Genomic DNA, 27,062 nt, shown 5'->3' with positions numbered 1-27,062 from the left:
ACAGTCCCAGACGTTTCTTATAATACTTTCTTACAGTCCCGACGTTTCTAATAATATCTTACAGTCCCAGACGTTTGTCATAATACTATCTTACAGTCCCAGACGTTTCTTATAATACTTTCTTACAGTCCCATACGTTTCTAAAAGGCCTGGAAATAACGGTGTTACATGTACCTGACAAAATGTCAGGCACTAATGAAATAATACCTGACATTTTCACCTTAGTGCCGGACATGTATTAATAATATCAATAAAAAAGACAAATCGGTGCCGGACAAAATGACAGGCACCTGAGGTTTAGTGCCTGACAAAGCCTGCATCTGTGCCTGACATTGTCTGTGACAGGTGCCTTATTTCCAGGCTTGGTTTCTAATAATAATATCTTACAGTCCCAGACGTTTGTCATAATACTATCTTACAGTCCCAGACGTTTGTAATAATAATATCTTACAGTCCCAGAATTTTTTCTTAACTTTAAAGATACATTATGTAAAAATTAGATAAAGCGTTGACCTTTCTTTCTATAATACATGTAGTTCAAAAATAGATAATGTAAAATGAAAATATTGAAAATTTCATTCAAAATACTTCATTCTGAGCCAAGTTATCACTGTTTGTACTTTTGACAAGATGTGTGCATTCCCATTTTTAAATGGCGAACTGTTCTAATCTAGTTAAAATCTTGAGTATCCAATGACATCGAGAGTTGATAATGGTCTTGTCATGTTAATAAATGCCAAAAGTTAATAATTTAGAAAACATTTCTTATCTGTAATAGGCAGATTTAGGTCTTGTGTAATGCCTGACTTGAGTTCCCACCTCTGAATTACACTGTAGATCTCTCGATGTCTACAACCCATGCCACACCACTGATTTCTCAGCAACATTTTTTTAATGAAATACAACAAAACCCCACAAATCATTCCATAATAATTTAATTTCAATATATATATATATATTTTTATTACTGGCACATCACTCGACTTTCAATAAACATATATTACATGTATATAAATACTCTTATCATATTATTTACAAGATAAAATAACTATATATATACTATTATTTGATTATATTTCTAAAGCAATGGTTTCATTCAAGCCCTTCGTCCTGCACCACTGGCAAGGGGAAACCATGTTGGAGAGAGAGAGATAAATGGGGTTTAATGTCCACACGACACAAACTATGTCATTTCAGGACTAACACGTGGTTCAATTTTACTTCAATAATTCTCTTGCAAGTAGGGTTCTTTAGCAGTGGGAGGAAACCTGAGGACCTGCAGAAAACCCACAAGGTTGAACAGGCCACCCTACTCCTTGTCACCTACAAACAGGGAATCCAAACCCCGCTAGATGACCCAATGACAGAGAGAGAGAGAGAGAGAGAGAGAGAGGGGAGAGAGAGAGAGATGGGGTTTAACTCCACTCGACACAAACTAGGTAATTTCGGGACTAACATATGGTTCAATTTTATTTCAATAATTCACTTGATATCACGGAAATTCATCTTCTACAGAAATCACACACAATAGTGACATTTTTTATATCAAATATTCATTCTTGTTAAGGCTAGGTTCCCACTGGTGATGCTGTCAGGTTTTATCATATATTGAGGTCAGTCGTGGCAATCGTGTCAATCGTATCTTCACGTACCAGATCATGGACTCAATAGGGACAATCAGAGATGGGATTTCGACCATATATTCCGGACATGTTCGACGCTATTTTCCAAATGTCCTAAATTGTCTGACCAGGAATATGCCCAATCGGACATCAAGACATGGTGAATAATATTCAAAATTCCAAAATTAATATAGTGTACTGAGTGTATAACTAGCATTCAACCCAATTATCGTTGATAATAGACAGGATTGATTAGTTAATTAAGTGATTGACGTATTTATCATGTTATATGGTCTATACACCTACCTTGATTAACTACTTAAACTGGCTTGAATGGCTGACTTAATCCTTTGTCGGACAATCCTATCTATAAACATCGCATGACAGTGTGAACCTAGCATTATAACAACTATAGGTGTATGTTAGTTATACACCAAGGATTCACTATAACCTTGTTGATGCCCATGTTCCCAACCAGTCACAAACTGAAATCGCTGTCATATTTACACTAAATATTGAGTCATTTTTATAACAACTATGTTATAGGCTTCACTATAACGTTGTTTATGTCCATGTTGCCAACCAGCCACAAACTAAAGAGAGAGCGAGAGAAATGGGGTTTAACATCCACTCGACACAAACCAGGTCATTTCGGGACTAACATATGGTTCAATTTTATTTCCATAATTCTCTTGCTCATAGGGGTCTTTAGCAGTGGGAGGAAACCGGACCACAAACTAAAACTCAATCTCTGAAATGGCACAATAGTGACGACTCACTGGATTATTTACATTAAATATTCCGTCTTTTTTATACACTAAGCCTTCACTATAACCTTGTTGTCAACCAGCCATATACTGAAACTTATCCTCTTCTGAAATCGCACAATACTGACATCTCTCTGTATTTTTATTTACATCAGTCCTGTTTACAGCAACTAAATCCTTGTTTCATCTATTGGTGATTCTATACCGGTATCTTCAAACAGTTTAACTATATCATCATGCTGAAAATCTCGAGCTATCTCTAGTGGGGTTAAATCTCCCATCTTCAGTTGTGTATTGGCTCCAGCTTTTATTAACAGTTCAACAACCTTTACATGACCTGTCAACATACAAAATGAAATGAAATGGGGTTTAACATCCTACTGTTCTGCACTGCCTGGGTTAATGGACACGGGCATACATGTGTGCTATGATGAAATAAAATTTTCCCGGACAGCAGCACTATGACTCGTACTCTTATTTCGAATTCAACTGACTGTCATGGATTCTTTTATGGTGTTATTCACCTACCTTAATTTATTAAAGATACATTATGGGAGATTAGATAAAGAGCTGGCAGTTCTCACTATAATAGTTAAAAACTAGATAATGTAAAGGCAATTTACTGAAAATTTCAGTCAAATTGATCCACTCTGAACCAAGATTTTAGCAATTGAATTTTCGGTCTAGTCTTGATCATCATTACGATAAAAAAACATAGTCACGATTATCCATTTCATGATTAAATTATGAATGGAAGTCGAACAGCTAATCAGAACCTAATCCAATAAACATCGCAGGCTTGCGATGACATTGAGAGTTGATTATGGTCTGGATATGTTAATTAATGTCTAATCAATAATTTAGATAACATTTCAGACCTAAAGAAAGACCTACAATAGGCAGATTTAATAGCTCTTACATAATGTATGTTTGACTACTTAATCTGCCTTGTTAAATTGACTTGTTAAATACTGATCATGAATATAAATACACTGATACAGGCCTAAATAATGATAAATTGTTTCAATGGTATTTAGTAATTGAAGTGGAATATACAGGTCACAAGTCTATTGCTGCTTATTACTGAGCGATGTCTTCACTAGGTTTCTCTACAGGGGTGTGGTGACCCAGGATTTTGCAAGAGGACCAAGATCCCGCCTGCCCCCCCCCCAAAAAAAACAAGATTTATATATGTGTGCGGGGTGGGGAGGAGGAGTGTCCATCCCAGTGCCACCGGGTAATATTGGGCTCTGTGGAACATGCTAGAGTCGATTTGTAGCATATCTGACCCAAGGTATATGTTTGACATTGGTTAAGCATTATGATAATGATTAATAATGTTGAAAACCGCATTGAAACCGGGCCACTCTTTACCAATTGTGAGGGGGCACAAAAACTCAAGGTGGCACGAAAACTCAAAACTCACTTAGCCCCTGCTTCCCTAGTCAGTATCTATGTTGCTCAGTAATAAGCAGTAATTGTATTCCATAGAATTGTGACCTGTATACTCTAGTTCAATTACTTAATGCCATTGAAACAGTTTGTTAAATATGCTCTAAGCTTTAATGTGGTTTTATGTCCTACTTGAATCTGGGCCCTGTTTCTCGAAATCTTAACTAAAGATAAAATCCAAATTTTAGTAGAGACTTCAATTTTGATTGGCTAAGCACTAAAATCAATCTAATATTATCCAATCAAATTACTAAAATTTGGATTTTATCTTCGTTAAAATTACGTGAAACATGCTCCAGATTAATAAAGACTGTGATAAATGTACTCACCATGCATGACAGCTAGATGTAATGGTGTGGTATTTTCACATTGTTTATTTACTGGATCTATGTCTAAAGTAGAACATGTGATTAATTCTGCTACCAGTTTACTATAACCATTATTAGCTGCAGCATGTAAGGTAGTGTTACCTGTATCACATGCCACATTAACATCTATTCTTGGCTTTACCTGTAAATTTAAATTATTTCAAAAGTTTATATCTTTAGAATGTTCTGATTAACGGAATTACATTCGAGTGACATTAATATTGTCACAGGAAATTTTAACGGCATTATTTTAGACCCCAAGGAAAAGTAGTGCCATTGAATATAACAGAGGAGGATTTCAAATCGTCCAACGGGTTTTCTTTGGGTCCTCTGCTAAAGACCCCTACATGCAAGCGAATTATTGAAATAAATTTGAACCTTATGTTAGTCCCAAAATGATATAATTTGTGTCAAGTGGACGTAAAAACACCTCTCTCTCTCCCTCCCTCTCTCTCTCTCTCTCTCACTGAGCCACTGTGGCTCCCATATGATCTAAGGCACACTCTATAAATCAACCCTACCTATGCCTAAATCAACTTACCCTATGTAGAAGATATTTAACAGCTGATGGTTGATTGTTCATTACAGCCGTGAAGATCCACGTTCTATTATGACTATCTATCTGGTGAGGATTCACATGGCCATTAACTATTAAATAATGCATCACATCAATATAACCACACCTGAAATATATAATGCAATCACAGGTACTAGCCTGAAGGTCGGGTGACCCATCCCAGCATTGGTCGAGAAAGTTAATCGGGTTTTTCCGATGTGGTTTCCCCTTGTCGGTGGTGCAGGACGGAGGGTCTGACAAGGACAGGTGTCTAGTCATTTGGATGGGATGAAAAACCGAAGTCCTGTGTACACATTGGCATGCCCGTAAAATGGGGGTTTAATGTCATACTGTTCTGTACCGACTGGGCTAATGAAGTCTGGCATACAGTGTGCTATGATAAACTCTGCCAGTCTTATTTACCTTGCCTGATAAACTCCCCAATTTATATATCACATTATTTGATAAACTCCCCCAGCTTATTTCCTGATAAACTCCCCCAACTTATTGCCTGATAAACTCCCCCAACTTACTGCCTGATAAACTCCCCCAGCTTATTTCCTGATAAACTCCCCCAACTTACTGCCTGATAAACTCCCCCAACTTATTACTTGATAAACTCCCCCAAACTTTTTGCCTGGTAAAATCTCTGAACTTATGGCCTGGTGAACTCACCCAACTTACTGTCGGGTAAAATCTCCGAACTTATTGCCTGATAATTTCGCCCAACTTATTGCCTGATAAAACTCCCCCTTTTTATTTCCTGATAAACTCCCCCAACTTATTGTCTGATAAACTCCCCCAACTTATTGCCTGATAAACTCCCCCAGTATATTGCCTGATAAACTCCCCCAACTTATTACTTGATAAACTCCCCCAACTTATTTCCAGATAAACTCCCCCAACTTATTGCCTGATAAACTCCCCCAACTTATTGCCTGATAAACTCCCCCAACTTACTGCCTGATAAACTCCCCCCAACTTACTCTTACTGTCTGATAAACTCCCCCAACTTATTGCCTAATAAACTCACCCGACTTATTGCCTAATAAACTCCCTCAACTTATTGCCTAATACCCCCCCCCACCAACTTATTGCCTGATAAAATCTCCCAACTTATATATTTACCTTATTGCCTGATAAAATCGTTGCTGATGAACACCCTGTTGTGACACGCTGGAAGGAAGTGGCACACATTTCAACATCTTGTGTTGACCTTTCAGGTTACGATAAAAGTTTGTGATAGCCGACCAGACATTGACCAGGGTAAATGATCGAATAGCTAACAGCCACTGTGCATATTGTCTGTTTTTAGTTGAACAACGGACATCGGATAATAATTTCTTGTAAAGATCTTTGCGTTCTGATGACATGATATCTAGATAATCCAACAACATGTGCGAACCTTTAGAACTGAGTAACTTGGCAGGATATTCCCTGTATAATGCTGATACAAGATCAAGAACATCGCGATTCGTTATCTGACGAGACTCGATGCCGACAGAAAATGCTAAGCCAATCTCCTCAGTTAGAATACTAAATTCTAATTCATAAATGTCTTGCTTTTGGACATCTGGAAATTCTGATAACCAAAAATGTCCAAATTGAACAAAATTATCTTCGGCGTTATAAAATTTAGCTAAATGTTCCACAGAATCATTAGCTCTGGTTAACCAGCCCGATACTATACTTGCGTCCATAAAACACATCATGTGATCAAAGTTAACCTTTTTATTGGCCACGTTTAACTTTTCTCTGACGCTAAATCGTGACATTGTCTCTGGATTAGATGAAACAGGAGGAAGGGGTTCAGTCCTTTGTAATTCATGTCTGGTTGGATATGTCTGTAATTTCTTTCTACGTTTCTTTTTAGAACCGGGTTTGGATCCTGTAGGAGTTTTATTTTTTGGTTCTGTAGGAGATTCTGTTGTCAGGAAACCAGAATCAGGGGAGGCAACTCTAATCGGTTCTTCTTCTTTCTTGGTTGGTGTGTCGGATCCACTACTTGTCAAAGATAGTTGATCAAAATCTTTAGGAGTTAGCTCCCCTTCGTCACTCTCAAAATCCTCTGTATCACTGTCTCGATATGTCAGTCTTGACACGCATATTAAATCGCGTAAATCCCGGACACCTCTACTCATTATGAAGTTATTAATACTGCTTCTGGCTTCGTAAAATAATTAATGTCACATCGATGAAATTAACTAATGACTAATTTTTGGATCACAACTAAATCTCAATTCCATTCATTTAGGATTCCAGTTTTACATCTTTTGATCACAAAATTCAAACCACGACACATCAATTCCTTTAATCATATTCCCCAAATGCTCATGTTAAATCTGTATTTCTACGCGGACTCTGATATCGAGTGCTAGAAACGTTACTGTAATCAGACTTGGCAAACGAAGACGAGTCCTCCACGCAAATTGAAAGAAAAACAACAAGATGGATGTTAGCTTGTTTGCAAACAACGGATACCAATTTTCATATGGAATAATTTCAGACATCACATAGATTTTAATTTTTTTGTTTTTCAACTAATAATAAAACTCAATTGCAAAATTTAATAATCAAATGCTATCGGTCTGGTTATAAATCAATTAATTTAAGATTTTTCCCATCTTTTCTAAATTTGCTGGAATAAAATAAAGACACCTTCTTCTTCAGTAAAGTTTCACTTCAGCGTATAAGATTATCGTCTAATGATAGTTTTTCTTTGTTGTATTCTTTTCTTAACAATGGTATCATCATTTGTTAATTGACTTTCTCTGTGGGCGTTATTTAAATAAATAAATCAACACAACAAGATGAAAAGGTAACAAACACAAGTGTTGAGAACTGGTGATATGCCAGCTGAAAGAAGAACATCAAAGTTGGTTTAAATAAGCTAACTTTCGTTAACATCTTGATTTATCTGAAAAATATAATTAAAGATACATTATTGGAGATTAGATAAAGAGCTGACTGTTTTTGCTATAATAGTTAAAAAAAACAGATAACGTAAATAGAAGATGTTGAAAATTTCAGTCAACTTGCTCCACTGTGAACCGAGATATTAGCTTTTGAATTTTAAGCCTAGCCTTGAATATAATTACAAAAGTCAGTACGATAAAAAACATAGTCTTGATTATCCATTTATGGATTTAATCATCAATGAGCGTTGAGCAGCAGATCAGATTCAAATCCAGTGAAAATATGACACATAAGATGACATCGAGAGTCGATTATGGTTTGGATAAGTTAATTAATGTCTAAAGAAAGACCTGCACCTCTTGCATAATGTATGTTTAAAATAGATATTTCCTACATACATGCATAATCTATTGACACAGACAAAAGAGAGAGAGAGAGACTAGGCCATTTCGGGACTAACATATGGTTTAATATGCTAACCATCCGGCCATCCAACCCCCCTGACACAGACAAATGGTATGACAAAACAAGGTAGTGATATACATGTAAGGCTTTTAGAAGATCCCAGCTCATCTGTCATGAATCACTCCTGTTGTAATTCGGCCATAACTAAACTGCATTACACCTTTTCTCAAAACAATGATACCATTTATGTTAGCTCTTTTATATTTCTCATAATAAATGTAAGCAAATTCGATTTAATTGAGTACTTTGGTATTGTGAATATCATTTCCAAGAAACTACAAGCTTGAATGAGAAAAGCGAGTTTGCAATGGTAAATTAATACTAATAGCCTCAAATTGTTGCTAAAAACAAACACATTCGACAGACCAAGTCCAGACTTCGCATCTGCAGGAGTTCAGCATAAATGAAATATCCAGTCAGTAATTAACTCGTCTACAAATGATCTGCTTCTCAGAAACTATACTTTACTGTAGTAATAACATCTTTTTGATTCGATTGAGTTAATTATGTCTAAAATCAGATGCAAACATTGCGTCACACCCAGATTTACAAACAAAATTTCTGATGAAATTATTTAAAACAAAATCAAAAGCTAAATTTCCCAACTAATTCATTCTTAGTAAAAATCTTACGTTTTCCACGATCTGTAATACACGTTTATAAATAACACTCTAATTAAAAAGTTCTGGAATATAATCAAATCAGTAATTTTGCGAAGTTTCAATTACCCTGGCGTGTTTTTATCAACAAATACGCCATTGCTCTGTTAACGACAACAATATTATGTAATATCATTAACGATTGGCTGTAAGTGAAAGATCAGCCAATAAAAATTGAGATAAGATATATCATGAGTAAAACTGATCTTTTATAACCGAGAGTTCTTCTTCCGTAAACAACGCCACGCCCCTTTTAATACCGTTTGCTGAAGCTAAAGAAAAGGTGTCAATTTTCAGTCGGACAATTTCACTGCTACAACTATGGAAATTTCTTTCAAAGGAAAGCGGGCACTTGTTACAGGTGGCAGTCGAGGTAATAAATGCGCCAAACAGGATTGTTAAATTTCAATACCGCCATAAAACAAAACAGCGATATTGCAAAATTGAAAACAAAAAGATGTACTACTATGCAAGGACAGCGAAGCTCTTGACATTGACACACATACCTATAAAAATATGCCCTTAAACAATATAATGACCTTCATCTCTAGATATTGCATCTTAATCTAGGAGAAGGATGTGGGGGGGGAGGTCTAGTGGTTTAACACATGCACGTAAAATTACAAGGTCTGTCATTGACCCATGGCATGAATTGATTCCCCACTTGTACGTGACAAGGAATAGGGTCGTCTGGGTTTTGTCCTGATACTCCTGTTTCGTCCCATTGGTCAAGCCCTGTACGCGGAAGCAAATTATTGAAATAAGATTGAACCATATATCAGGCCCGAAATGACTTAGTTTGTGTTGAGTGGATGTTAAACCCCCTCTCTCTCTATATATATAGTTTGGTAGCACGGGTGAACTCTACCCCCTCTTTTTTTGCTGTTTGTCAGCAAGCAAGGGAAGTACTCACACTTGCGTCCAGGGTTCAATCCCGAATGTGTTGGTAGAGACAGTTCCTCAGGATTTTTCAGCTTGGTTTCCCCTTAATTGTCAGTGATGCTGGACAGAGGGCCTGTCTAGAACATTGTTGAATCCTTCTGATAAGACAACAAACTAGGTCCTGTGTATGTGTTTGCTCAAATATAAAAAACAATTAGCAATTAGGATTCGATGAAGAATAGACGACAACTGTCAATTTCTAAGCAAAATTTCTGTCATAGTCTCATAGTACACTGCATGGCATATGCCCATTTCATTCCATTCGTTTTTGCTGTGGTCAAATGCTTTGTTGCCTTACAGAGAGAGAGAAATGGGGTTTAACATTCACTTGACACAACCTAGGTCATTTCGGGACTAAATTTTGGTTCAATTTTATTTCAATAGTTCGCTTGAACAGTGGGAGGAAACCAGAGGATCCAGAGAAAACCCACGAGGTTGGACAGACGACCCTACTCCTTGTCACGTACAACCGTTGAATCGAAACCACACCAGTTGACTCAATGTTTTAAAGTTGCCTTACAGCATATTTTTTCTATTATTACAGGTATTGGTAGAGCTATCAGTGTTGCTCTAGCTAAAGGTGGAGCAGAAACAATTGCCCTAGGAAGTTCCCAAACTCATCTAGACTCATTAAAAGCTGAGGTAAACTGGATATATGTTTTATTGCTAAGTAATTGCATGAAACTTAAAAATACATTATGTAAGATTTAGATAAAGAGCTGACCATTCTTACTATAATAGCTCAAAAATAGATAATGTAAAATGAAAATATAGAAACTTTCATTCAAATTACATGCACTTCCTTCTTAGCCATGTTATCATTGTTTGTTGTTTTGACAAGATGTTTGTGTATTGTAACCAGGGCACTGGTATATTTGAGACTTATCCTCGCTTTCCCATTTTTAAATTAAATTTTTAAATGACAAACTGTTTTAATCTAGTTAAAATCTTGAGTATCCGATGCCATTGAGAGTTGATTATGGTCTTGTTTTGTTAATAAATGTCTAATTAATAATTTAGATAACATTTCAGGCCTAAAAAAAGACCTGCAATAGGCAGATTTAGGTCTTGCATAATGTATGTTTAAGGACTTAGGCATTTAACCATTAATTTCTTGTTTTTATTTAGCCAATGTAAAAAGAAAGCTTTCTTTACACCAGGACTGTATATCACCTTGGTGGTTTGGGGCATATCCACTGAAACTTTTCTCACTTAGTTACCTCCCTTTAGTCTCCAGATATCAGTTGTCAATTTGTTTTGGATTGTAAAGAATCCAAATTATGTTTGTTTGCTCATGTTATCAACACCAAACTTAAATTTAGAATTATTCTCACTCCAAGAATTTGTTTTGAGTGTTTTTTTGACCCTGCATCATAAATTTGGAACTGCGTGAAATTCACAAATATATTAGAACTTAGAAGAGGTATCAGGTATTTTAGAATGCACGATTAGGATACACTGTTTCATATATATACACCGGTTCACATATAAACACTTTCCGAAAAAAATTTCCCTCATAGCACACTGTATGACGTACGGTATGCCCGTCTTCATTAGCCCAGTCAGAGCAGAACAGTAGGACATTAAACCCCGTTTTATTTCATTTCGTTTCATTTACTGATTTTGATTTTAGGTACCAGATATAAAAACATGTACAGTAGATTTAAGTGACTGGGATGCTACCAGATCAGCAATAGAAGGTTTGGGTAATATTGACTTATTAGTTAATAATGCTGGTGTATCCAGACTTGGCTCTTTCATCGATGTTAAACCAGAAGATTTTGATTTGTAAGTTAAAAGTTTTGTTACATTACTTTTCTTAGATCTACAGCAGCTTTTTATATTATGTTGTCACCCGTCTATCGGTCTGTCACTAATTGGTTTGTAAACATGATAGAGGATACAGTTTTTTATAGATTTTTATCAAATTTGCTTTGAAGCCTAATGACATTGATCATTCAGCGACATTTTGTTCAGGAATTACCCCCCTTTTTTTCAGAAAATCATCTTAAAGCAAGATAGGGTGATAATGTCAGGAGAGCACGAAGCCTAACTGTATCATAAAGCCTGTCATTGAGTCAACTGGCATGGTTTCGAATCCCCGGTTGTATGTGACAAGGAGTAGGGTCGCCTGTCCAACCCGTGGGTTTTCTCCGGGTCCTCCGGTTTCCTCCCACTGCTAAAGACCCCTACGCGCAAGCGAATTATTAAAATAAAATTAAACGATATGTTAGTCCCAAAATGACCTAGTTTGTGTCGAGTGGACGTTAAATCCCATTTCTCTCTCTCTCTCTCTTGGTGAATACTGGGACCGAACCTGGAACCTCCTGTTAGGGAATCAGTGCCATACTCGCTGTGCCACCATGGTTTACCCCTTATTGGAAGCTGCTTTAAATAAAGGCAGATCACTATTAAATTTCACCATCTAGATATCCAAAATTGTAGTCTCTCTCTCTCTCTCTCTCTCTCTCTCTCTGCTTGATTTTTTGGTATAGAATGGAAGAAAAGGGTTTAAATTAACATTTTCTGCCAGGTCTTGGTAAATATTCATGATTTAGAGGCGCAAGGATAACAGGTTGGTTACCGTGGATAGTTACATGATTTTAGTATATGCTACTTCAAGTTTGTATATCTAAAAATTTTATTGGGCAACCTCATACAAAATCTGGAACAAAGACATGGCCATTTGTTGCTCTGTCTGTAATGAAAAGCATTCAGCCCAATGAAAATTTGAGGAAAGGTTTGAGCCAGGCAAAGAGGCCATAATTAACATTAAAGTCAATGAAATCAAATTTTAAATATGGATTATCCCCCTTTGAACATCAAATCTGAAACTATGAGGATGCTCGATTATCAGTCCAGAACGTTCTGAATTGACTGAATTGCAATCGAGTGACACAGGATTCAGGTGACAGTTCTGTCACTCCCGACAACGGAGGCAGTGAGAGTAGAAACGTGACAAAATTAAACCTAACGAATATGTTTCAGCTGTCATGGTTGGTCGAGATATTTTCTTATCCAGTCAGCGCATGCGTTCTAGCCTGAAATCCCATTTTCACTTGATTGTCACTAATTTTGGGGTTTGACAGAATTCAAATCCGGTTCGTTCAGTCAAACATCCCCAATGAATTCACACTTATATTTTAATTAGTAATGATGATCGAGACCAGGCGGAAATTTCAATCGTTTAGTTCTTGGTTCATAGTGGATTAATTTGAATGAAATTTTCAGCAAATTGCCTTTACATTATCTAGTTTTTAACTATTATAGTGAGAACTGCCAACTCGTTATCAATTCTCCCATAATGTTTGTTTAATTGTGTTTGTATTTTACTGTATCATGAATGTAAATATGGATTATCCCCCTTTGACCATCAAATGTGAAACTAGCATCTGTGTTTGTGTTTTACAGTATCATGAATGTAAATGTTAAAGCTGTTATTAATGTATCTCAGGTATGTTACTTTTAATTAACAAGGTTTGATTTGTCACAGAAGGGCGGGGTTGGATGGCCAAATGGTTAGCGTGTGCACGTTGTATCATAAGGTCTGTCATTGAGTCAACTGCTGTGGTTTCAAATCCCTGGTTGTATGTGACATGGAGTAGGGTCGCCTGTCCAATCTTGTGGGTTTTCTCCGGGTCCTCCGGTTTCCTCCCACTGCTAAAGACTCCTACGCACAAGCGAATTATTGAAATAAAATTGAACCACGTGTTAGTCCCGAAATGACCTAGTTTATGTCGAGTGGATGTTAAACCCCATTTCTCTCTCTCTCTCTTTGTCACGGAAATGAAGGTTTCTCCCCAAATTACTGGTATAAAATGTATTTTAAGATAGAATTTATGAAAAACATATTTGCACATTTATTCTCCTAAACTGGCCTATAAATAAATGTTTAGTTGTACTTGAGAGTTTTAACTCTAAAATATACAAACATAGCGGAAAAAATCTGTGCCTTCCTTACAAGTAATTTGATACCTTTTATTTTTCAGGTGGTCGTTAAGGGTATGTTAGCAACCGGTAAAGGAGGTGCCATCGTCAATGTCTCCAGTCTCGCGTCAACATTAGCACTTAAAGAACATACAAACTACTGTGCTTCTAAAGGTGCTCTGGACATGATGACAAAAGTTATGGCTCTTGAATTGGGTCCCACGGTATGGAAATATTATCTTTTATTCCTTTATTTATATAGATGTATTTTCTTGTTCCCTATGTCAGTCATTCGTCAGTTTATCTTTCCATCCAGAATTTGTTTGTCGACATTTTACTGGTCAATGATCTTGTCAATGGAGCAGGACGGAGTGCCTGGCAATGAACAGCAATAAGTCATTTGGATGCAAAGAAAAGAATCTTTGGCAGTTGAAATTCGATGATGATTAGGTACAACAAGCCCCACTATCTGGGCAAAATTCCCTCATAGCACACTACATGGTGTATGCCAATTTGTTTTAGACATTCTACAGGTCAGTGTTTTTGTCAGTGGAGTAGGATGGATGGTTTGGCAATGAACGGCAGTTAGTCATTTGGATGCGACGAAAAGAACCCTTGGCTGTTGAAATTCGATTAAGATTAGGTACAACAAAGAGAGAGAGAGAAATGCGGTTAAACGTCCACTCGACACAAATTAGGTCATTTTGGGACTAACATTTTTCAATATGGGATCCTACTATCTAATATTTCAGACATTTTAAAATCCGAACACGAATTTTGTATTTTGTGTGGTTTTGGGCGCCATTTGTAATGAACAAAGAAAAACACCCTACAAGACGATGCAGAAGTAATTATTAATGGATGATGCAGAAACGACAAAATAATAATTAAAAAATGCATAGAATGGACTAAGCAGGCGTAAACGACTGCCGTTCAGTTTGGACTGATCACATATTTCACTAGGCAAATGAAGAAGGGCATATGCTATGCAGAGTACTATAGGGTAAAGTTTGCCGAGAGAGCTGCGTTACCAATTAACCTCATTAAATTACAATTGCCGAGGTACAGACATGCCAACGTGTACATGGGACCTCGGTTTTACACCCTATCAATCCGCCACCAATGATAAGGGGGAAACTACACTGGAAAATCCTGAGGGACTTTCTCTACCAACTTTGAGATCGAACTCCCAGACCTTCTGGCTGGCGTGTCACCACCTCCACCTCACACACCAAGCTTCTGCTTTTAAAGAATCAAGATTTGCAAATAGCCATTTTATTATACAGACTTTATATAAAGACAAACAAATTTGCATTGTGCGTTTCACCAATTTAAAAAAGAAAAACTTAAATTCATTGTCATATAGGTCATTGCATTGAACACATAGATACACATGAAACTTAGCAAATAATATTATATAAATACAAACGGCATGTGACACATAAAGAAATGTACAATACAAATACTGTTTATTAAAGATACATTATGCAAGAGCTAAATCTGCCTATTGCAGGCCTTTCTTTAGGCCTGAAATGTTATCTAAATTATTAATTAGACATTAATTAACTTGTCCAGACAATAATCAACTCTCTAGACCATAGGATTTCTCCGATATTAAATAGATTACAACAGTTCAGCCATATTTTGATTTGAGCTAAAAATTGAGGAGCGAGAGAGTTGGCTTCGAACGACCAGTACGGTGTTTGAAATTATTGCACACGTCTTGTCAAACCTTCAAAGGCTAATATCTTCGCTCGCAATAAAGTAATTTGAATGAAATTTTCAAATTATTCATTTTTCATTATCTATTTTTGAACTATTTTCAAAAATAGATAATGAAAAATGAATATATTGAAACATGTCATTTAAATCCATTATTCTGGGTGTTTATTATTGTAGCAACCGTACTTGACAACCAAGACTAAGTGTGGATTATCCATGTATTTAGTTCAATTTTAAATTTTTTTTGTTAAATTTTAAAAAAATTTTGTTAAATTTTTAAAAAAATTTGTTAAATTTTAAAAAAAATTTGTTAAATTTTTAAAAAATTTTGTTAAATTTTAAAAACTTTTTGTTAAATTTTAAAATCTTTTTGTTAAATTTTAAATTCTTTCTGCTGTTCAAATCCATTTAAATCTCGGCCATTCGATAGTCTAGAGAGTTGAAAAATCTTGATTGCTCCAATTTTCAAACCTCGGTATAAAACACTGGAATCACTCGTGTAGCTTCATAGATATTATTTTTGTCTTGTTTACATTCTAATTAACCAGGAAACAACATTTATTGTCATTTGTAATTTTTTTCCATAAAAATAAAAACAATGAAAAAATGCCAAAAAGTCACATTTTGTTCGACCTTTTTTATTCTTTATATATTTTTTTTTCATTTTTTTTCTCATCAATTCCAACATAAATGGAGGGTAGCCCTTTAACTTTTCGAAATTACAAGAATCACCCTGATATATATACAAGTCCAGTTTTAGTCTACTGTATTCATCAGTGTAGTTTTTATTTTACAGTTATAGAAATATACGTGGGAAATAAGAATTTATAGGAAATGTTTATATTCATATTTACAAATTATTTACATATAAGATATTTGTCCGAGACCAGCTCAGTAAAGTTCATTTAAAAATGGATAAAGAGAATTTCATTGTATTTAGTATAAAGTGTTTTGTAAGTTAATGTGGAGACTTACAAAAGGAATTTCATTTTTAAGAAAACTAGAATTACATTTTTGCACATTTGGCACCATGACTACTATTTCAACATTCTTGAAAACCAGTATTAAACAAGTTTCTTAAAGGACAATGCTGTTGTGGACCAATTATACTTTTGTGATAAGTTAATTTGTTTCCCAGGCCTGCAAATAACGGTTTTAGATGTACCTGACAAAATGTCAGGCACTAATGAAATAGCACCTGAAATTTTCAAGTTAGTGCCAGACATGTATTAATAATATCAATAAAAAAAACAAATCAGTGCCGGACAAAATGACAGGCACCAGAGGTTTAGTGCCTGACAAAGCCTGAATCTGTGCCTGACATTGTCTGTGACAGATGCCTTATTTCCAGGCTTGTTAAGTTTCCAGATATGATTATAAAGTAAAGATATGTCAGTAATGTCTCCAACAGATTTTACCAACTCCCCAGAACACTGTACCGAGTGTCTGCTTAATTAACCTATGGTGGTAATCAGGCCCCGAGTTTACAAAGTATTCTCAGGCTTAAGTTGAGAATTTACTCAACTTTCAATCACTGTTTATGAGAAATATCTTTGATCCAGAAACACAAAACTTTCCACATAATTTCTTATTGATGTATCTGATACATTCAAACAACAAAATTATTATAAAGGGCTATAATATTTTAGATAAAACAAGGCGAACAAGTTTGAGTAAATTCTTAACAAAAGTCCGAGAATGCTTTGTGAACCCAGGGCCTAGGCATGAGTTAATGAAGGACACCATCTGATTCCCCACCATCTCTCTATTTATATATGTAAAAAATCCAAGGGAGGTAATAATCAAAGAAAAGAGCAGACAAGACTCTGTAGAAACTAAAGTTGTTTAATCCATAAACACATTTCAAACATTAGCCCTTCATTAGTTTCAATCCAGTCTTGTCAGTTTATTGCTTGACGATTACAACTTTCGGATTATTTCAAGGACCCATTTCCTTTTTTTTTACCCCCCCCCCCAATTGTATCACTGAGAATCACTTTTGTCTTCACTATATCAGTGATTCGTTCGCAAACTTATAACTGTAAATTAAGTTAGGGGTTAATTCTTCGTAGCTTCAGAGTTGATATATTAAGCGCATGACTGTGACTTTTTTTTTCTCCATTTAATATCACTAGTCCTGCAGATTGTATTACTTGTATCAGTCTAGTCTGTAATTGAGACCATCACTGTTTATGTTAAAGTGAAGGTATTAACAATGGGTGGGATTTATGCCTCCAGTAAATATCACCAACTCTCCAGATCGTCGTACTTCTCTCTACGTTTAACTCTATACCAGTATGTACCTAGTTAATATAAAATAATACATAGTTTATTATTCATATGTAACTCAAAAACAGTATGTACCTAGTTAATATACTATAGTTTATTATTCATATTTAACTTAATACCAGTATGTACCTAGTTAATATAATATAGTTTATTATTCATATTTAACTTAATACCAGTATGTACCTAGTTAATATACTATAGTTTATTATTCATATTTAACTTAATACCAGTATGTACCTAGTTAATATACTATAGTTTATTATTCATATTTAACTTAATACCAGTATGTACCTAGTTAATATACTATAGTTTATTATTCATATTTAACTTAATACCAGTATGTACCTAGTTAATATACTATAGTTTATTATTCATATTTAACTTAATACCAGTATGTACCTAGTTAATATACTATAGTTTATTATTCATATTTAACTTAATACCAGTATGTACCTAGTTAATATACTATAGTTTATTATTCATATTTAACTTAATACCAGTATGTACCTAGTTAATATAATATAGTTTATTATTCATATTTAACTTAATACCAGTATGTACCTAGTTAATATACTATAGTTTATTATTCATATTTAACTTAATACCAGTATGTACCTAGTTAATATACTATAGTTTATTATTCATATTTAACTTAATACCAGTATGTACCTAGTTAATATACTATAGTTTATTATTCACATTAACTCAATTTTGGTAATACCTAGTTAATGGAAATTTATGGATGGATGAATGGATAAAGAAATTAATGAATATATGGATGTATGAATAAAGGGATTGATGGATGGATATAGGGATTGATGGATGGATAAAGGGATTGATGGATGGATATAGGAATTGATGGATGAAGATCAAGGGATGAATGATGGATGAAGAGCTAATGGATGTGGTGAGATAGATGGATAAGTCTGTGGAAGAATGAAGGGATGGATTGAAATTGATTACTGGATGATGATGGGTGAACAAGTGGATGATGAGACAAATTTGTATGGATTGATAGATTGTATTATTCTTTATGTGACTAAAGTTTTAACTTACTTCATGGGGTACAAAGCCTCTACGAGCTAACATATCTGTCAGATGATGAATTGATGAGATAGGACATGGTGACGCTTGATGTCTATTTTTAAACATCTGCTGCCATTCCATGAATATATAGGGTACGTGAATCGTGTTAAAGAATTGTTTCGATACACTCAGAGCTTTACATTCATAACCCTCTGAAAGAGACAATTTATATGATAAATTAAATTACAAATTTCCACCATCAAAGCATGGGTTAGACAGGGATATGCATGGCTCCTAACAACGTTTTAGTGAAGTCATTGTGGTAATGCTATCTTCCCGCTATCACGATTTGTGGTACGATTGAAATCGTGGATTAATCATGGTGATCCTATCAGGTCTTATAATATATTGAGGTCTGTCGTAGCAATCTTGTTGATTGTATCGAAACGTATCTGAACGTACCAGATCAAGGGCTAAATAGGGAGAATCCTATCGTAATGCATCACATGACAGTGGGAACCTAGCATTAAGGAGTTCCCATGTTTAAACCTTATGTTGGTCAAGATAGTTCACGGGGGTTAGATGGTCTAGTGGTTTAATGCGTGCAGGGTGAAATCACAAGGTCACCGATTGAGTCAAGTGGCATGGTTTTTGATTCCTCACTTGAACGTGACAAGGAGCAGGGTAGCCTGTCAAACCATGTGGGTTTTCTCCAGGTTCTCCGGTTTCCTCCCACTGCTAAAGACCCATACGAGCAAGCGCATTTGTTGAAATGAAATTGAACCATGTGTTAGTCCCAAAATGACCTAGTTTGTGTCACATTTCTAGTGGTTTATCCACAGTTTTGTGCAACGCACACCAAGAACTTGCCGTAACGGACCGTTTCATTGGCTAATCCCTCACTTCAACCAGATTGCTGGTAATATAACAACTCTTCCAAGATCCTAATGTAGACAAGACAAGTAAAAAGACTTTAAACTATAAAAAATGAAACAAATTAAGATCTGCGTTTTAATCAGATAGAATACAAAGCCAACGTACCAATGTCAATCTTTATAATAGCTTCATTTGGCGTCATCACAAACAGGAGATCATCCAGAGTTATAGTGGGAATTGTCTCCCCTTCTTGTACATTTTCTATAACTTTTATACCACCTTGATTAGATTTATTTACAGACAGAGAAACGTTCTGATGCCGATTGGACATCGCATTTTTTAACAAATTAACGCTATCTTGAAAATTATTCAACTGAACCCCTTTGTGGAATCTTCTAACATTTTCTGCCACAGGTTCCACGGCGATTACATTATGTCCCATTTTAGCAGCGAGTAAACTAAAATATCCAATATTGGCGCCAATATCTATGACCACAGCATTTGGATGTTTCGTTAACGCAATTTGAAAAACTTTAGTCAGGTATGGCTCCCAAACACCTCCCGACAACAAAGCACCGGATATGTACTGATCAGCTTCGGGTTCGTAAACACATACGGGAAATCTTGGAGCCGTTTTGGAAACAGTGCAGTTAAATCCTGCATCATTGACCTTTGACCTCAAGTCATGTAGCTGAAAATACGATGGCAAGTTTGCTAGGTATTCTTTCACTAACGATAGTCTTCGGCGTCCAATAGAAGAAGCATGTAGATCTAGTATTCTAACAATTCCTTGATCGGATGGACTTGATGTCCTGGATATAGTAGAATGGATTAACCAGACGTTGTATAAGCAGAAAAATAATATGATGAGGTAACAGCCTGAAGAAGAAAAAATAGAAAATTTTATATCAAAAGCAAAGAGAGAGAGAAATGGGGTTTAACGTCAACTTGACACAAACCAGGTCATTTCGGGCTTACACTCCGAAAAAAAAACTGAAGTTGGACAGACGACCCTTCTGCTTGTCACGTACAAATGGGGAATCAAAACTATGCTATTTCACTCAATGATGAGTCAATGACAGACCTTATGATCCAACCAACGTGCACACAGTAGTGCTCATTGGGTCACTGTGGCTCCTGTAGTACTCACTGAGCCACTGTTGTTCCTGGTGTATTCACTGAGTCACTCCTAGTGTACTCACTAAGCCACTGTAGCACCAGTAGTACTCACTGAGCCACTCTAGCTCATAGTGTACTCAATATGCCATTATAGCTCCTGTAGTACTCATTGAGTCACTCTAGCTCCTGGTGTACTCACTGAGCCACTGTGGCTCCTGTAGTCAAATACAAATAAAAAATAAGTAACAACATTTAGTAATTGAACACATTAAAACAAACACAACGAGTCTATGAATAAACAATTACTGTATTTTAAAAATTTAAGAAAAATATAAATTAGTATTTCTACATGTGTAAATAGACATTTTAATATATGTAAATAAGAAGTTTTATTCATTGAAGTCAGAATATTACTGTGAAATCTGGTCGAGACCGGATGGGTATCTGGACCCTCAGACCAACTGTTTTCTTTGAGCCCCCATCACGGTGTACGTATTTTGTAGACTGAGAAACCTTTCCCGAACACCATTCACAGATTATTTTTCTCCTCTAAAATAACAATCTGATTAAAATACAGATCTATATTTCGTTTTGTTCTTTTATACTTTTGATGGTCTACACTACATGAAGGTCTGAGCAGTTGTAGTGGAAGATCACGTCAGGGGTCTTACAAGTGGCTTTTGACCCTGTAGTGGTTTACCAACAGTTGCGTGCATCGCACGCCAAGAACTCGTCGTAACAGACCGTTTCAATTGACTTATCCCTCACTTCAACCAGAACGCCAATAATATAACAACTCTTTCGGATCCTAGTGTAGTCAAGACAAGTAAAATGAAATTTTGAACTATAAAAAGCGAAACGAAATAGGATCTGTGTTTTAATCACACTGCTAAATTATGTCAACTTATAAGTGTATTGTTGATAATCAGTTTGATTGCTTGATACTTTTGAAAAAAATAAATGTGCGATTAATTAATATGTGTCATCTATTTATTTTGGGATTTCGGCTAGGGACATCAGCCTCACTGTTGGCTTGTTCTCCTCTAAATTATGTCAATTATTTGAGTGAATCTGGGTCAGTGTAAAATTATGAATGGTAAATCAACTATCATGTATAAAGTGATCATCTTTCACTATGTTTATTATGACTAACAACAACCATAAAAATTATTTACTGCTAGTTCTTACCATCTGTTGTTAACCTAATGTTTACTTTTCTCATTATACCTGCAGCTTTTGATGGTTTCTTATTTTAAAGAGGCACTGACACTAATACTAATTAGCAATAGTAATAGTACACTTTTAACATGCTAAACTCCATACACTAAGTATATGCTCATAAGGCTACAAAATGTCTAATGACATTATGGTTTATGTGCTATAACAGTTTTATGTCTCATAGTATTCTTTAAACAGGTGTGGTTTTAATAAACTCTTGAATTGCAATAAGGTTGGTAACTTCTGATGGTAGTTTATTTCAAAATGTTGCTGAGTTATTCTGGAAAGATCGCTGTCCAAATAATCATAATTTAACTTTTGGGGGACACAAACTAAGTTTTTAGCAAGCTCGGAAATAGGGCATATGTCATAGGTAGATATCGTTAGGCACAAATTCAGGTTTTGTCAAGGCAATCACCCTGGTGCCTGTCATTTTGTCTTTTTTCAGTGGGATTTTTTTTTTTCAACATGTCTGGCACAAAGTTCAAAATACCAGGTACTAGTTCAACAGTGGCAGACGATTTGTCATATGTGTTCGCTTGCCCGCCCCGCGATCCAGCGGGTGCACTCTAGAACCAGATTCTTGTCTCAGATAACTGGAAATGGCATATCTGAGCTTCTAGTTTTCGCTCGCCTCTCGTGCCCCCCTCCACCCCTCATCCATTATCTCTGGATCCACCCTTGCGCTTTAGATCATACAGTCTATCGTTGTGTCAAGTGTCTTAGTTTTGATTCCAAGGGGTAGGGTTGTTTGTCTAAACTCATTCATTTTCTACAGATTCTCCAAATTCTTCCCACTACCAACACACACACACACTCTCTCTCTCTCTCTCTCTCTCTCTCTCTCTCTCTCTCTTTGTGCTGTTTATAGACAAGTGAATTAGGTATTTTGAAAAATCTGGGCACATCAGAATAATGCAAGTTCTTCAAGGTTGGTAACTTAGCACAAGTCAAACAGTTACCACCCGATTTTGGAAAATATTACAGTTTCTGATTGCCAGGGTCAGGGTAAAATAATTCAGATTTTTGAAACTTTCTTGCTTTCTTTTATAGTACAAAAATAGGAAATATGACTTTTTCGTCACAGGTCATGAGATGTAAACAAGGCTAGCGTTAATCCCAACCCTAACCCTAACCTACAATCTTGCCAACAATCATGTGCCCTAACCTTATTTACATCTCAGTGACCTTGACAAAAATTGAGCTGGCCTTAACAAATAGATTTTGACTGAAATCCATGTGGTCCACCTCCTTTAACAAGGCTGACATTTCTTGCAGGAAATGTTGTTAACTTTAAATCAACATTTCTTTCGTTCTACCAAATGTTATGATCTTTATTTCAATCCGAGGTTGAGAGCTCAAGCAATTCCTCGATCTCTAGCTGTGAATGAAATTACATTCAGGAAATACTTGGCTTTCACTGCGACCGGTTTCCGTTTGATTAGTGTAGAATGTAGAACCTAATCATTACCATCAGGATGAGATAAGGCAATCAAGGGGTCACTAGAATTGATTTCACCAGAATCTACAAAAGTACATTTATATGTAGGAGGATAATATTTACCATAATAATTTGAGTACCGTTATATAAGGGTACTAGTACAAGAGTAGTAGTTGCCTTTTACTTGCTATATAACTTGTTAAGTCAAAATTTAAGTTTCAGTTAAAGATACATTATGGGAGATTAGATAAAGAGCTGGCTGTTCTCACTATAATAGTTAAAAACAAGATAATGAAAAGGGAATATGCTGAAAATTTCAGTCAAATTATTCCACTCTGGACCAAGATATTAGTGCTCAATCATCATTTCTAAAGTCGGTAATATAAATAACATAGTTTCGATTATCCATTTCATGTTAATAAATGTCTAATTAATAGTTTATATAACATTTCAGGCCCAACGAAACACTTGCAATACTCAGATTTAGCTCTTGCGTAATGTATGTTTAAGCTATTCATTCAAATTGTGCAAAATTGATGTGTTTGAAATAACTTATTTAATGCCTGTTTCATCTGGCCTGCCATTTTTTTCCAGGGGAGGGGGTATTCCTAGTGAACCCTTTTATGAATTTTAACAAACTGTTAATAAATGTCTAATTAATAATTTAGATAACATTTGAAGCCAAAATAAAGTCCTGCAATAGGAAGATTAAACTCTTACATAATAGAGAGAGAGAGAGAAATGGGGTTTAACGTCCACTCGACACAAACTAGGTCATTTCTGGACTAACATATGGTTTAATTTTATTTCAATAATTCGCTTGCGCGTAGGGGTCTTTAGCAGTGGGAGGAAACCAGAGGACCCGGAGAAAAAACCCACGAGGTTGGACAGGCGACCCTACTCCTTGTCACGTACAACCGGGGATTCGAAACCACGCCAGTCGACTCAATGACAGACTTTATGATACAGCGCGCGCATGCTAACCATTCAGCCATCCAACCCCCCCCTTACATAATAGATGTTAGATGATCAATCTGACTACATTTTAAATGGAAATTTGATATTTTCTTTAATTAAAAAAGGCGTCAGGGTGGCTAAGTGGGTAAGACACTGGCTCGCTAGCCTGGAGGTCGGTTGTTCGATCCCTGCATTGGCCTAGAATGTTCATAAGGATTTTCTGTTGTGGTTTCCCCTTGTCAGTAATGCAGGACGCAGGGCCTGACAAGGACGGCTGTCTAGTCATTTGGATGGGACGAAAAATATGTTTTGTGTACACATTGGTGTGCACGTAAAAGATCTCTTGGCAGTAGGAATTCGATATAAAAGTAGGTCATAGTGCCGCTGCCCAGGCAAAATTTAGTCTCATAGAACACTGTATGGCATATGCCTGTCTTCATTAGCCCAGTATAGGAGCAGAACATTAGGTCTTTAAACCCCATTTCATTTCTAAGGCCATTAATTAATGCTAATTTAATATTGATGTAATGTCATAGTTAAACAATTAAAATAAAATCAATATGGCTTATTTCTTGTCTCTAAATTCTTTGAATGGTTTTGAGAAATAATCTCATTCTGGGGAATGAAATATTTATTATAACAACTCTGCATGAAGACATTTATATTGAGATTATTATCAATTTTAGAATTAATGATAACAATTCATTATGGCAACTTAGATAGTGTTAAGCAAAATTTCATTCATTTGTAATCAGCTTGGTTCTTAGTACTGTTGGCTATTCATCATAGATCATAACACTTGGTTCAGTTAGTTGTAGAACTTTATGTAGATACAGTAATAACAATTATAACAGACATTACACAGAACCAGTAATGGGATTTTGCCCGTATATTCCGGACATGTCCGACGCTATTTTCTGAACTTCCAAAATTGTCCGACCGGGAATATGCGCAATCGGACATCAAGATATGGTGAATAATATTCAAAATTCCAAAATTAATATATTGTACTGAGTGTATAACTACCACTCAACCCGATTATCGTTAATAATAGGCTGGATTGATTAGGTAATTAAGTGATTAACGTATTTATCGTGTTATACTGTCTATACACCCACCTTGATTAACTATTTAATCTGCCATGATTGACTGGCTTAATCTTTTATCGGACAATTCATCAATCTAATCTTAAACAGATGTCATTGCTTCTCCTTTGTCGGGCTATTCATCAATCCAATAAGAGCGATTAGAATTTTAATCACAGCATGTATAAACTAGTCTTAGATGTCACATATCATTAGAGTACATGTATATAACACCCCAAATCAATGGATAGTCATTTTGGCTACGATATTTTTTACGTCTTTTAAGGCTCCATATAGAAATTCTCATCAACAGTGGCACTTTCAAGCGATCTCGATTGCCGAACAAAAATCGCTTACAAGGCAGTGCTTACGATGAAGCTATGTGCTATGAGTCACGTACGCCATACGCTGAAGGAAGCTAAATTAAATAGTTACGGATCGGCAAACTTTCCTTCTATCGTATTACGAAAACACGTAATTTTATAGGAATATTACTGACAAAAATTTGAACACCACACGGGAATTAAATATGAAAAATAGCGAGGTGTTCCTATTTTAATTACGCGCGGATTTGAATATTTTGTTGACGTAAAGAAAACGATTCTTATTCCGGAAGTTCTGCATTCATTTGCTGCCGTATAAACAAAGACACGTAATGCATACTATTGTGAATTTGATGCCGAAGCAGGAGTTTGTAGGAATGTTACTGAGATAAATTTAATTACCGTACGGGAATTAAATATGAAAAATAGCGAGGTTCACCTATTTTTATTACGTACGACATTTGAATATTTTGTTGACAAGTGATTGACACATTCGATTGCCGAACGAAAATCGCTTACAGTTACAAGACAGTGTTTACTATAAAGCTATGTGCTATGAGTCACGTACACCATACGCTGAAGGAATGTTAGTGACATATATTTGATTACCGTACGGGAATTAAATATGAAAAATAGCGAGGTTCACCTATTGTTATTACGTACGGCATTTAAATATTTTGTTGACACGTGATTTTTAATTGTGGTATGAATCCGTCTGTTTATATATCGATAAGAGTTATGCCCTTTTATTTTCGGTAAAATGTCCGACAATGAAAATTTTGAAATCCCATCACTGCACAGAACTAAATTATAACTATACAGAATTATGCACAACTAAGAGGTATAATTTCAAGAGTTGGCTTAAGTTAAATGTAGCCTGTTACCTGTGTCTCCTACCTACATGTAACTTCACTCCTTCATGGGGCCATCTCCATATTTATATCTATGAAGATGTAGCCCCTAGATACCTATATTACAGTTAACATAAACACAACAATTTAGACAGAGATTAAAATATTAAAAGAATACAAAGAAGATTATAGGCATAGAAAATAAGCTTATAATATTAACTATATACATGTATTTAACACATTATTCCAATTCAGTCTTATTCTTATTAGATTACTAGTTAAGAAGACTATATCAATTTGAAGGTAACCCATAATTAATTAAACCATAGAAGGATAATTATAACGACTTGACAGACCGACAGACCGTGGTGACACATTAAAGATACCTTGTGGAAGATTAGATAAGGAGCCGTCAGTTCTCACTATAATAGATAAAAACTAGATAATGTAAATGGAATATTCTGAAATTTCAGTCAAATTA

The 27,062-nt window shown here is 35.6% G+C and overlaps 3 protein-coding genes across 5 annotated transcripts in view; 1 reads left to right on the top strand and 2 right to left on the bottom strand.

Annotated features, from left to right (window-relative positions):
* Positions 1 to 917: 917 nt before the first annotated feature.
* Positions 918 to 8,912, bottom strand: LOC126812105 (uncharacterized). 2 transcript variants are annotated; one of them, XM_050538351.2, is made up of 5 exons: positions 8,779 to 8,912; positions 5,894 to 7,621; positions 4,751 to 4,892; positions 4,171 to 4,351; positions 918 to 2,726 (listed from the first exon to the last, which is right to left on the bottom strand). In XM_050538351.2, the coding sequence occupies exons 2-5, from the start codon at positions 6,904 to 6,906 to the stop codon at positions 2,560 to 2,562; spliced, it is 1,503 nt and encodes a 500-aa protein (XP_050394308.1). In that variant the 5' UTR covers positions 6,907 to 7,621; positions 8,779 to 8,912; the 3' UTR covers positions 918 to 2,559. The 2 variants fall into 2 exon arrangements, with proteins under 2 accessions (XP_050394308.1, XP_055955007.1); XM_056099032.1 differs by having other exon boundaries at positions 5,894 to 7,682; positions 8,779 to 8,908.
* Positions 8,913 to 9,032: 120 nt separating this feature from the next.
* The window catches only part of LOC126812151 (L-xylulose reductase), a 68,593-nt gene continuing 50,563 nt past the window's right edge, over positions 9,033 to 27,062 (top strand). The window contains exons 1-5 of the mRNA XM_050538420.2: positions 9,033 to 9,178; positions 10,292 to 10,389; positions 11,381 to 11,535; positions 13,159 to 13,201; positions 13,737 to 13,898. Of these exons, the coding sequence (XP_050394377.1) occupies positions 9,127 to 9,178; positions 10,292 to 10,389; positions 11,381 to 11,535; positions 13,159 to 13,201; positions 13,737 to 13,898 (510 nt within the window). The 5' untranslated portion in view covers positions 9,033 to 9,126. The remainder of the gene's footprint in view (positions 9,179 to 10,291; positions 10,390 to 11,380; positions 11,536 to 13,158; positions 13,202 to 13,736; positions 13,899 to 27,062) is intronic.
* Positions 15,670 to 27,062, bottom strand: part of LOC126812128 (uncharacterized) — a 45,194-nt gene continuing 33,801 nt past the window's right edge. For both annotated transcript variants that reach the window (XM_050538384.2, XM_050538386.2), the window contains 3 exons: positions 19,753 to 20,466; positions 18,742 to 18,923; positions 15,670 to 17,699 (listed from right to left, as the gene is read on the bottom strand). In XM_050538384.2, the coding sequence (XP_050394341.1) occupies positions 17,592 to 17,699; positions 18,742 to 18,923; positions 19,753 to 20,466 (1,004 nt within the window). In that variant the 3' untranslated portion in view covers positions 15,670 to 17,591. The remainder of the gene's footprint in view (positions 17,700 to 18,741; positions 18,924 to 19,752; positions 20,467 to 27,062) is intronic.

This window comes from Patella vulgata, chromosome 2, assembly GCF_932274485.2.
Source record: "Patella vulgata chromosome 2, xgPatVulg1.2, whole genome shotgun sequence".
Lineage (NCBI taxonomy): Eukaryota > Metazoa > Mollusca > Gastropoda > Patellidae > Patella > Patella vulgata.
The sequence above is the reverse complement of the archived record's forward strand: the minus strand, read 5'-3'. Positions and strand labels throughout refer to the sequence as shown.